General features: G+C 47.7%; 1 protein-coding gene across 1 annotated transcript in view; it reads right to left on the bottom strand.

The window, feature by feature from the left end:
• Positions 1-3,842: 3,842 nt before the first annotated feature.
• Positions 3,843-12,091, bottom strand: part of SLC26A9 (solute carrier family 26 member 9) — a 20,285-nt gene continuing 12,036 nt past the window's right edge. The window contains exons 13-20 of the mRNA XM_008064000.1: positions 11,653-11,722; positions 11,448-11,540; positions 11,195-11,308; positions 10,268-10,549; positions 9,188-9,242; positions 7,904-8,052; positions 6,400-6,471; positions 3,843-4,861 (exon numbers count right to left, since the gene is read on the bottom strand). Coding sequence (XP_008062191.1) covers positions 4,814-4,861; positions 6,400-6,471; positions 7,904-8,052; positions 9,188-9,242; positions 10,268-10,549; positions 11,195-11,308; positions 11,448-11,540; positions 11,653-11,722 — 883 coding nt within the window. The 3' untranslated portion in view covers positions 3,843-4,813. The remainder of the gene's footprint in view (positions 4,862-6,399; positions 6,472-7,903; positions 8,053-9,187; positions 9,243-10,267; positions 10,550-11,194; positions 11,309-11,447; positions 11,541-11,652; positions 11,723-12,091) is intronic.

Raw genomic sequence — 12,091 nt, 5'->3', positions numbered from 1 at the left:
TTGAATAACTCTACCAACCTATCTTAAAGTTCACCACTTCTTTCTTCTGTCCGTTCCAACCTATTGTGCCTTTCTAATGAATTTTTAAAATTTTTATTTATACTTTTCAACTCTAAAATATCCATTTAAAAAATAATTTGGGGGGGTGGGGAGGGAAAAAAGATAATTTAAATCTGTTTATTTATGTTCTCTATTTGATACAACATTGCCTTTTACTTTTAATTACCATCCTTTACTTTTCTAATCATACTTTTTTCTCCACTTCTGTGAGCATATTTATAATGGCCACTTTGAAGTCTTTTTTGGTTAAATCTGATATCTGGTTGCTGTCAGTGGCAGTTTCTGTTGTCTGCTTTTTGTCTGTAGAAAAAAGTATATATATTTTTTACCTAGCTAGTAATTTTTTTTGGAAATGGAACATTTTAAATAACATATGAGAGAGTAAGTCCATCAAAGTTAGCCTAGATACCCAGCTAACAGACACACACACACACACACACACACACACACACACACACACAGAGGAGACCCCCCCAAAATGAAATTTATTTATTAAAAAATTGTGTATTTATTATTACATGTTAAACTTCAGTCACCTTCAAAGTACTCTCTGATGTAATATACCTATTGAGAGGCTTTATCCACTGCTCAAAACAGTTTTTGAACTCATCAATGTTAATACCTTTTAGAGCTCCTGCTGTGTTTTGTTTCGCCTCTTCCACAGGCAAAATGTTTCCCTTTGAAGACTTTTTTTGTCCAGGGAAACATACAAAAAAAAGTCACTCAGATAAGATCAGGTGAATAGGGAGAGTGGGGCATGGGGGTTATGCTGTTTTAAGTCAAAAGCTGCTGAACACTCAGTGTGCTGTGGGTAGGTGTGCTTGTAAATCACCCATCATGAAATGGGCAAACAAGTTGAAAGAATCTAAAAAAAAAAAGAAATTCACTGAAGCCGAAAACAGCCTCTAACAACAACACTAGCTGGTACATTGATGCTGATGAGTTCCTAGAACACTTACTTAGTGGGGAAGCCTGTATTACAAGAAGCCTGACCTCCAAAATAATAATAATGATTCCATTTTGGGGGGGTTCTCCTTCATATTGTAGCAACAACTCTGGCTACTGGTCCCTTTGCTCAAGGATTGTTTTCATTTGCTCATACACTTGTTTAGTGGCTGGTGGAAACATTCTAGTGACGCATAGTTCTTCCTCACATCATTAAGCTTCTGATGTTTTTCCTCAAGGGGGCATAGTTTTTGGCTTGCCCACAGTCACCTGAGATGATGGTGGTATTGGTAAGGCTCTATTCTTCTCATTCCCTACTCACATCACAGCTGTTAAACTGACTGCTTAAACTGTTAAACTGGCTGGTTGTTCTGCTCCTGGTAAGGCCTACTGGGGTAGAGAGTCTCAGTTACCTGCCCCAGTAGCTACATCAGTGACTCATTCTTGGGTTGACTTTTTCTGCCTCCCTGTTTCACTTCTTCTGCCTGTCACCTCTACTGCCTGAGATCATTCCCTTAAAAGCCTTTGCACAGGCTTTTGTCTTGGGGTCTGTTTTCAGGGGGTATTCAGACTAAGACGGCCCATCATTAGAAAAAATCTAAAACTCACATGGGAGTGATGCTAATAGCCATTTTATCCAAATCTTACAGCCCAGCTCAGTGGCAGGATAAAGCAAGATTAGTTTGTCTTAAGTAAATACCATTTTGGAACTCACTGACTTCTCTGCCTCTGCAACATCTTCTTCTCCCCCTCCTGTTTCTTTCTCTTCTAGTTATTGCCAACTTGTTGTTCCCATGTTTCTCTTTTCCACTGCCCATTCATCTCCCTTCACTCTTTGCTTTGTCTTTTCTCTGGTTCCTCATTTCGTTCCACTTCATCCTTTCTGTCTTCTTCATGCTTGTGTTCTTTGTTTTTCTGTTATTCATGTTATCTCCTTCTCTTTCCTACTCCTAACAAAATTGGGAGTCAGCCTATCCTTGTAGGACACTTGAGTCCTGTGGCCATACTCTCCTTACATTGTCTTACAAATAGGGGTGGGAAAGGTAGAATTAGACCATGAATTTTGAAGTCTTTGCTGAATATTGATGTGATTATCCCTTAGTGTACATTTCATGAATACAGAATTAGTGAGTGAAGGGTATGCAGAGGGATGATGGGACTTCTGTTTCCTTTACAGCCACAAAATCACGGAGTTGGCTTTGAGAATTGATCTTGGATGTGTGGATCCCTCAGCCCAGGCTTCTCTCCCAGATCTCTGCTCTTCAGCTGGATCATGGAAGTTTATTCATCCTCAAGAGTGGAAAAACAAAACCTGGGGAGGAGCTGGGAAACTCATGGAGAAATCTCAGGTCCTTATTGCTTCCCTTCAGGATAATGCAAAACAAGGTCAGATATCCTTGGAGGTGACTTGTTTTGCCTCCATGTAAAACCACTCAAACACATGCATTTGTTCACATTTCAAATCCACTTTATTACCAAAATGAACAAAAGGAGAATGGCATTTAAATTAAATAAATTACACAAATATCTCAAGAGATAAGGTTCCCGGTCCTCTCTGGGAATCATATCATCACAGATCTGTATCACTAAGAGCATTCAAAAGTATTGAAATTCTGGATTATTTTGCTACCTTGCCCCCCCTTTCCTGCTTCAACCATGTCCAGAAGAGTGGCTTGTGTGAATCATGTTATTTTCAAAATATTCCAACAGAGGTGCTTTCTTCAATGTCTTCTTTCTGCCCATGTGTTTGCAATCTTACCTTCACTGTGGGCTCTGTGATTACTTATACCCTTTGACAGGTAGCAGATCCCTCCTTGAGCCCCAACTCTAGGTCACTGTGAGTCAGCAGTTCCCTTCAGTTCTGGGGCTAGCTTGAGGGATAATGTTCACTTTGTCAAGTCCTCAGGGAATCTAGACACTTGGTTCAAGGGGGGCTCTGACTTGGGATGTCCCGAGACTCTGTGACCTTCTCCCACCTCCTGGGCCTGAGCTGGACTTTGAAGGAGGTGGAGTAGGGGAGGGTGAGTTGTCATTGGCTGAGGCTCTTGTCCTCCTGGAATTTGGCACTTCGGGTGCTGGGCACGGTGAATCCCAGATAACATTGTCTTCCGCCTTCCAAGTTTTGAGTTACATTGGCAGCCAGATGGCATAATTAATTCACAGAAAGGCAATGCTCATGGGCCAAGAATGTGTTGGCTCTTGGCCAGCACCCCCTCCTTTAACTCTAAGAAGACTTGCTAACTGACCAGCTCACTCAGCACACAGACACACAGTGCAGGTCAGGTTAAAGTTAGGAATTGGGATATTTTCCCAGGCTGGGCCAGCCCAACCTATTAGGGCAGGGAACATTAAGTTAAAGGAGCTTGGTAGAAGCAGTGAGAAGAGGCCAGATTTTCTGTGTATGTCCATGAAAATTTTATAAAACACTTATACATGGAGCTATTTATTTTCAAGTCAACAGTGGGGTTCCTCTAGATACCTCCATATATATACATATATATGTATATGTATATGTGTGTGTGTATGTGTGTGTGTGTGTGTGTGTGTGTGTGTGTGTGTGTGTGTGTATGGAGAACTTAACCTCTATTTTCATCTTTCTTAGAAGAAGATGGCATCAGATCTTAAGATCGTTAAGAAATCCCCGTGGAGGGAGACCCAATATGGATCAGCCCTTCTCTACATCGGCGCCCAGTTACAGGATGCAGCTAATCCCTGGAAGACTTCCTCTCTTGCCTGGCAGAAGGACCCTGTCATGATTCTGGGCCACAAGCTGATAAGGGAGAGTTAAAATGATTGGCTCTTTGCCTAGTATAGAAGGACAAGGCAGATTTCCTGAGGGGAGGCACTTCCCTGATGGACCATGAGGTCAGAAGGGACGGTCAGGGCCCAGCTCCCACCCGTTTGGTACTAGCACCCTTTCTCCCTCCGAGTCTCTAGTACAAAGAGGGATTTCTAAAAGTTTTTGTGCAGAATAACTGGTATCTATTGCTAGGCTGCCAGAAGATTCTGCCAGCTACCTCTCCCCTCTTTTTGGATTCCTATCCAGACTCAAGTAAAAGGGAGCAGCTCCTGAGGGCATGGGGAGTGGTGTTTCAGGAGGCTGAGGCAGTACCTTAGTTGGTGGGATGCCCTTGGGGAGGTAGCTCTGGTGGCCTTGAGGGTCCTGGACATGACCCAGGTTAGAGTCTGATATGTTGACAGCAGTGAAGATCTGGGTAGCCTTGGGATGAAGAGGAAGCACACACAGTCATCAAGACAGACAGACTCCTGGGTGTGGGAGCACGTGTCCCTGACTGGAGAGCTGCCAGGGACAGAGTTGGGGCAGCTGGAGGAGACAAGTTTATCCCTGTGTCCTATGACAGCCTGATACCATCTGACACCAAGCCATGAGGGCCCTAGGACTTTGAAGCATGCACACCAGGTCAACACAGTTGTACTTGTCCTTCTGTTCTTGGCTCACTCTTAAAGTCTTGGAGTCAAGGTGTCCATCAACTGCCATGGGCAGAGCACGGGTGGGTAGGTGGAGTGAGGAGGCTTGCTCATTGCCAACCAGGGCCTGAGGGTCAGGAGAGGTGATGGGTGGGCTCGCTGGACTCTTACTCCTGTAAGAGCAGGCTCTCCCTGCTGCAGAGAAGCTCTCTCTAGAGATGCAGGGAGGGAGGGAGGGAGGAAGAGAGGAGGAGGAGGGGAGAGAGTAACCGGAGTCCTGGAGGCTGCATTCTCCTCTACCAGTTACTCCCTGTGATCCTGGGCTCATCCTTCGTGGAAGCCAGGTACTCCGGAGACAGCATGAGGACTGGCTGGGTCCTCACAGGGCGGTTAGGGTCTCTGCGTGAAACATGCTCCCAAACATTTCCTGCAGAGACCACAGGAAGGAAGGGGGAGGGGAAGGGAGAGTGTTAGACCTGTGAGGGTCAGAGTGGGTGCAACCAAGAGGCAACCCCGTGAAACTCTGGCCAGAAAGAGGCATCGTGTGTGTGTGTGTGTGTGTGTGTGTGTGTGTGTGTGTGTGTGTGTGTGTGTGTGTGTGTGTGTGTAAACAGGGGAGAGGCAGGGTTAGCCTAAGAAATGAACTGGTCCAGTGTGACAGGAGCAGGTGCTGGAAGCTAATTGTGAATTGCCTTGCGAGCACTGTATGACCTTCCACATGTCCCTCTCCTTTTAGCTTCACTTTTTTCATTAGGTAAAATGAGGGTTGAAACTAGGCAAGCTCTAAAGTCCTCTCTCACTTTGATAAGCTATTTTAGTCCTATCCAGGTCTTTTGAAATGTGCTGGGAATTCCAAGAGGGCACAGAAGCCAGTCTGCCAAGTCTTTGTGGCTCCAGCTATATTTTCTAATGTCTCCCACCTGCCATCAGCACTTTGAGAGATGTATTCAGAGGAACCATGGCACTCAATCTCAAAAAGAGTGGGAAGAGGCAAAAAGAGATGCTAGCTCTCCTTCTCTCTCCTTTTCTTTCTTTCTCTCTGTTATCCTTGTTTTTCTTTTCCTTTTCCTTCCTTCTCTTTCTTCCTCCCTCCCTCTCTTCCTTCCTTCCCTCTTTTTCTCCTCCTCCTCCTCCTTTTTCTTTCTAATAAGAGATGGAGTCTTGCTTTATTGCCCAGGCCGGATTCGAACTTCTGGTCTCAAGCAATCCTCTTGCCTTGGCCTCCCGAGTAGCTGAGACTATTGGCATGTACCACTGTGTCTGGCTGAGGGATGCTATTTCTCATAGACCCAAAGCTAAGTTTCTCTAAACCTAGTCATCTGGTTTCCTTTAATTAAGGGCATTGGGGTGGTGCTAATTTTCATGGGCTCTATGGGGATAATAACCCCTCATATCTGCATAGCTTTTGGTTTCTAAAGCCTGTTTATATGCAATAATAATTCATTTGCAACCTGATAATTCATCTGATTCTGCCAGAATATAAGTTTCCTGATGGCAGAGGTCTTTGTCTTGTTCACTGCTGTATGCCCATCCTGCAACTGTGTCAGATGACCAGATATACCTGCTGTATTAATGAAAGAACAAATGACTTTCCCACTGATAATCTGTGGTGCATGGGGCAGGTATTACCCATATTTCTCTATTTTACAGAAGATAAAAACTGATACCCAGCAATGTGATGTGGTTGTCCAAGGTCATGTGGTTGACACGCTAGAGAGTAAGATTAGCCATCTGTCGTCAAGGACTTGGTCCACTGATTCTCCCTTCCCCCACAATGCCTTTCAGAGAGTGAGAAGAATTAAGATCTGATATTAAACGGAAGATGAGCATGAAACTTTGTTGGCTTCAGGGTGACTGCTTGGGCTGGAGGTGAGAGAGCCCAGAGAACGTCTTATATTTGAGAGAGTCTCCTTCTTTCCCCTCCTCACCACCCTCCCTCCCTCGCAGCCTCGTTCCCCAGCTCACCTGCTCTAAGTCCCAGTAGCTGGGGCTGTCCTCCTCCGAATCATACAAGGAGAGCTCAGAGTCCCTTGGAGCCTGGAGGGGGAGAAGATGGTACAGAATGAGTTCTAGGGACTGAATAGCACAGTAGGTACATGGTGGCAGGAAGAAGGACACATGGTCGGCTCTGGGTGGGTGCCACATTTCCTGTCACATAATTCATCCTCTTGCGCCTTCTCTCACCTTCCTCTCAAAATATAGCCCCGCTGTGGTGTTCCCTTACACCAGACATGTGTGCATCAAGATCTTCCCTCTTTCTGGGGGCTTTTACAGCACAGAAGGTTTATCTCACAAAGACAATTGGCTAGCCGCCTGACCTTGGGGAATTCCTTTCTCTCTCTGGGAATCTGTTTCCTTATCTATGAAAGTAAGATAATCAAACTTACTCTGCTGGCTTTGCTCCTCACTATGCTGTTGAATAGGTGTGTGTGTAATTTATATACATGAATATATTTTGTAGTGTGCCGCTATGCACTATATTACACATTATATACATTACTTATTAACATATGAATAATACATTATTTATATAAATGGTAATAACTGGATGTTATTAGTGCAATAACAAATAATGAAAATTTGTCCTCTGGACAAGGTTCACCAAGCAGGAAAGCCTGTTGTTCCCTCAGTTTCCCTCCAAGGATGAAGGGTGGGAGCCAAGGCCCTGTGTTTTCCTGGGTTGTCTTTCAGCACTTGGAACAGATGGCTTCATCTTCACCAAGTCCCTTAAGGCAAAGAGCAAGGCTTTGCTCCAGGGCCAGAAGAGCCTTTCTTAGGACCCATGGAAGACCCATAGAAGAGGGCAGAGGAGGCTTTTACTGAGGCCAAGGGCAGGTGCTGAGCTGGGAGGGTGCCCTGTGGGGGAGAGTGAGAGGTGGCTAGGGAGAACTGGGACCCCAGTAGACTGGGCTTTTTCTAACTCCTCAGCTTTCTGGAGTCCTAGACATTGTTATCTGTTTCTCATTTGCATACCATTTATTGCGCTAGTAAATTACATGTTGAGATGACGAGACAAAACCTGGAGCCAGCCTCTTCATCCATTTCCAGCCTTAAATCTCCAAGCGTTGCCAAATTAAAACAGGAGAATTACTCTCCTCCACTCCCTTCCCCAAAACCCCCTTTAGAATAAGGAGAAGGAGGCAGGGGAGCAACGGCAGAACAGTGGGCATACCATACTATGCTTTGAGTATTTGTGTGATCAGGAAATGAATATTGATATTTGTATAACACACAAAGTGCTTTCAAGTGACATAAAAGACATACTTATCATTGAATCCCCCCAAAAAGACAAAAGAAAAATGCTGTGAGGTAGATAATGTTAGTTAACAGTGCCATTCTACAGATAAGGAAACTAAACGGCAGCATTGGTGCCAGAACCCAAACGTTCTTCTGTGTTTTTTCTAATGCCCCTTGATCCTGTTACTTCACTAGCCTGGAGCCTAGGATTCCCCAGATGCAGGGACCTTACTCCTTGGAAGTTGCGTCCTCGGGCCACAGCTTCTCGGGCATTTGCTTGGGCAAAGAGGACAGCATCGTGAATGCTGGGAAAGACGTGGTTGCACTCTAGACTCCCATCCTCAAAGACGCCTCCATGGCTGATGTCGTTGTACACCTGGGCTGGAAGGAGGAGAGATCACCTTCAGAAAGATAACAGCCATTGTGGGTTGGAGCTAGTGGTGGGGAGGATGGTGCAACCAGAGCAGGGGGAGAAGGAGAGAGAGGCCAGAGGTCTGAGCTCTTGCCACTGCGGGCCCTGGCATTGCAATGTCAGTTCTGGACGGCAGAGGGCAACAGGAGCTTGAGGATGCTGAACTTTCAACCCAGGGCAGAAGGAAGCAGTTTGATTTAATGAGTTGATACTTTGTGGCCATTCGCCATCCCTGAGGCCGCTGCCAATTCTAGCCCTTTTAAAAGGCCCATCTTTCCTCTTGTTTTCCCAGATATTTTCTATAACCTCCAATATGTGGCAGACCTCTTACTCTTACCAAATCCTGGAGATGGTTTCCTGGGGGCATTTTCAGTGAGGGCAGAAGGATTCTGCTGATTCTGACTATGGAATGCACCATAGCAAATCCTTGCTATTGCACATTCCCTCCCTGAGTGGAGTCTCCACAGAACTTGGGACATTCAGCTCTGCTGGAAGGGATCTGACCCTTTGCAGGGAGCTGGGTGTGCATGTGCCCTTCAGTCTCTTGTGTGTCTGTTTGCACTTGTTTCGACATCCCTGTATTTTGCACGTGAGCTAAAGACATAAGAGTCCGCTGCTCTGTGGCCAAGGCTTTACGTCTATGCATATGCAGCCTTTGGAGACTGTGTGCCTGTAAAGCTGCATATCTGCATGTCCTCTGGGTGGTCAGGGTACATGTGTACTCTATGCCTATATAGATTCACGGACTTTCTGATTTGGAGACGATCCCCAGATTCTTCTCATCAACCCCCTCATTTTACGTAGGTAGAAATGAATCCCTTGACAGATAAAATGACTTGGCCAGGGAAACATGGCAAGTTAGTTTCAGGGCAGATTCGAATCCTAGCTGCCCTTTCTCAATTCCATGGCTCCCTCCACCCTCTGTTGCTGAGTCCCCTAGGAGGTTTCCACAGTCTACCCAGGCTCTTAGGACTTGTATCTAGGGCTCTCAAGAGCAGGCAGAGGGTTGGGGGGAAATTTGGGTGCTTTTATTTCCACCTCCTCACTATTCAGACCTCACCCTCTGGCTAGCCTTTCAGACCCTAAATGTCGTCCTCCTCTTACCATGGATGTTCACCAAGAAGACCTTCACACCAATCTTCCCGTAGGTGGAGCTTAGCTAGACGTGTTGGGGTAGGGAGACAAAGGGAAAGGAATGTCCTGAGTGGGTCTCAAAAGCGACTCGCAGAACGTACTTCAGAGGGGAAGCCAAACAAACAAGCAACCCTGAGAGCCCTCACAGCCTAAGATAAAAATAGCAGCAAAGCACACCACTTCTCCCTGGAGTGTCGGCTGCCGGCTGCTCTGGGAAGCAGGGCGGAAATGGGGTTTTGCCAACGTGCAGGGCACTTAAAGGCACTATGGCCTCTTCTTATGGGGCCCGATCTTTCAGTAGCTTAGATTCCCAGACTCCACCTTTTTCCAGACTTTGTGGCTTCAGGCAGAAGCCACAGGGGAGGACCAAGGCTCAGAGAGTAGGGCTTCAACCAAGGCCAGACTGGACTCCAGATCCAGGCTAGGGAAGCGGGCTGAGGCCCAAGACTGGGGCCGGGGCCTTCTCTGAACCCAGCTGATGGTGACATCAGCCTGTATGTTCTCTGTGCCCCTCTGTTCCCCTGATTTGCCTCTGTCTGAGGTAGTTCTGAGGTTTCCTGATTCCCTGTCATGGGAGGTGGCTGCTGAAAACACATCAGATGGATACATTCATCCACGGTATCTGGTGGGCTGCCTGTTTGGCCCTAGGGTGTAGGACAATAATGTTATTTCTTCATCTCTCCTGGGTTGGTCGATGAGTACAGGATGGGGCACGCACCGGTGGCCAAACTGGACTCTCCTCAGAGGACCCTGGATGGGTTCCTGGTGGCTTAAGAGGGAATTGGGGTGGCCACTGCTGGGGGTGTGGAACACCGGGGCCTGAAGCTCTGGTAGCCGGCTCCAACCACTCACTGTCACGGGCTATCTGGGCCTGCTCTTCAGAGAGCATTCTGTCCTGGTCACATGTCGGGGAAGGAGGGATCCTTGGGAGCCCTTAACCTCCGTGGCAAGATCCTCCCTTAGCTTGTCTGAAATGAAGGCTTCTGGGAAAGGGGGTGCAGGAGAGCAGGGCGTGCCTGGGGCGGTGCTCCCTCTCCCCAAGGGCCTCACCTTGGCTAGGGCTTTGATGCCCATCAGGTCCACAAAGCTGACCCCACTCATGTCGAGAATGAGGGTGTGGAAGGTAATGAAGGGCGGGACACTGGCCAGCGTGTCACAGGGCTCACCGGGGGCCTCAGCAGAGGCTGGCGGCTCACACTGGGTAGTTGAGGCGGTGTCGGGACTGAAGGTGATGTAGGACACACTGGCGCCATTAGCCGGCGTCTGGTTGTTATTGGGATCGGTCGGGGAGGCGTTCTCGAAGTCCTGCTGGAGTTCCTGCAGGGAGACAGTCTGAAGGGGGTGGGGGTGAGGGGCAGAGTCAGGGACCACCAAACTGGGTCAGACTTCGCTGTGGCTGAGGCAAGGGGCACGGAGGGTGTGGGTGGAGAGGAGTAACTCTACTTGGTGGTAGTGAATCCTGCCCCCCCAAAGCCAAAGCCCCTCCCTGAGGCGGGGCCTGCCAGCTTGGTCTCCTACAACCCAGATGAAGTCAGAGGACCATTCTGAGAGAGGTACTGAGGCCTCAGCCTGCTCTGCTCTAGGAGGAAGCCCCCCTGGAGACACTGAGTCCCTTTTTGCATTTGTCTATGCCTGCCTGATTTTCCCCAGAACCTACACACTCACCCCAGTCTTGCTAGCTCTGAGTTGGCTGGGTATCCCAGGAAGTTCACTGCTGCTCCCTATCTGGGGTTGTTTATAAGATAGATAGGCCATGTCCTATCTTTGCCAGAAAATGCAGAGGGCCGTGGGAGTTCAGTGGTTACCCTGGGTGCTCGTCCAAGAACACCTGGTAGCTACTAGGATATGATCCTAGAGACTTTTAGTTTTTGCCTTTCAGGTGGAAGGTGGGCTCCCAGGGTTGTCATGGATACCATGGGACAATATCGGAATAGGCAGGGGAGCAGGGCATGGGTGCCATTCCCAGCCTCAGTTTACCTTGGTTTTCATGAATAGAGACTTCCTCTGCTGTGTGGGCATTGTTCTCCTCTTCTCCTGCTTCTTGAGGTATTTCTGCTTGGCTAGTAATACTTTCTGGGGGTCCATACCCGTCTGTAGGGGGAGAGCCAACTGCAATCTTGACCTCCACCCTCCACAAAGGTGGTCTGCTCTCGGCTCCCAGCCCCTTTCTGCTTCCGTCTTCTGGCCACTCTTTGTCTAGCCCTTCTGGTCATGAGAGATGGAGCCTTACCTTGGCAATGACCTTTTGCCTGAATATCTCAGAGTTGGCAAAGTAGAGAGGGGAACAGTAGGTAACGATCTTAATCCCCTGAATGTCCTGGACCTGTAACAGGGAGACTGGGCTTAGGTCGCAGAAGTGTTTTTATTGTCTTAAAAAAAACCCCAACATTTTCTCTTTGGGGTGAGGCAGGACAAAAGAGGGCAATCATACATACCCCAGTGTAGGTCTTGGGATTCACATAAATGTCAGTGTCCATGACCTGGGCCAGAGCGTAGCCATTTCGACTGGATGAAGAAGGAAAAGAAAACCCTAAGAGAATGCTAACAGTACATGGACCTGGAAGGATGCTGGCGTGTGTGTGTGTGTGGCAGGGAGGTGGGGAGGGGGTGCTGGGGTAGAGCCAGGGCAGGACAGGGTCCTGTCCCCGCTCCCAGGCTTGGTGCGACTATCTCTTTGCACTGGAGACACACACCTGGAGGCCTGTGGTGAGACAATACATAGGGGGATGATAGGCCCTTGACATAGCTCCCAGACCAGGGCTTAGGGGAGAGAAGTGGTGGGTGTACACAAGGTGACAAGCTTAAGTGGCCCTGAACTCACTCCTTCCTGGTTCTGAGTTCTTTTTTTTTTTTTTTTTTTTTGAGTTGGAGTCT

The sequence above is a fragment of the Carlito syrichta genome, unplaced genomic scaffold, assembly GCF_000164805.1.
Source record: "Carlito syrichta isolate Samal-C Ts95f unplaced genomic scaffold, Tarsius_syrichta-2.0.1 Scaffold100611, whole genome shotgun sequence".
NCBI classification, from domain to species: domain Eukaryota; kingdom Metazoa; phylum Chordata; class Mammalia; order Primates; family Tarsiidae; genus Carlito; species Carlito syrichta.
The sequence above is the reverse complement of the archived record's forward strand: the minus strand, read 5'-3'. Positions and strand labels throughout refer to the sequence as shown.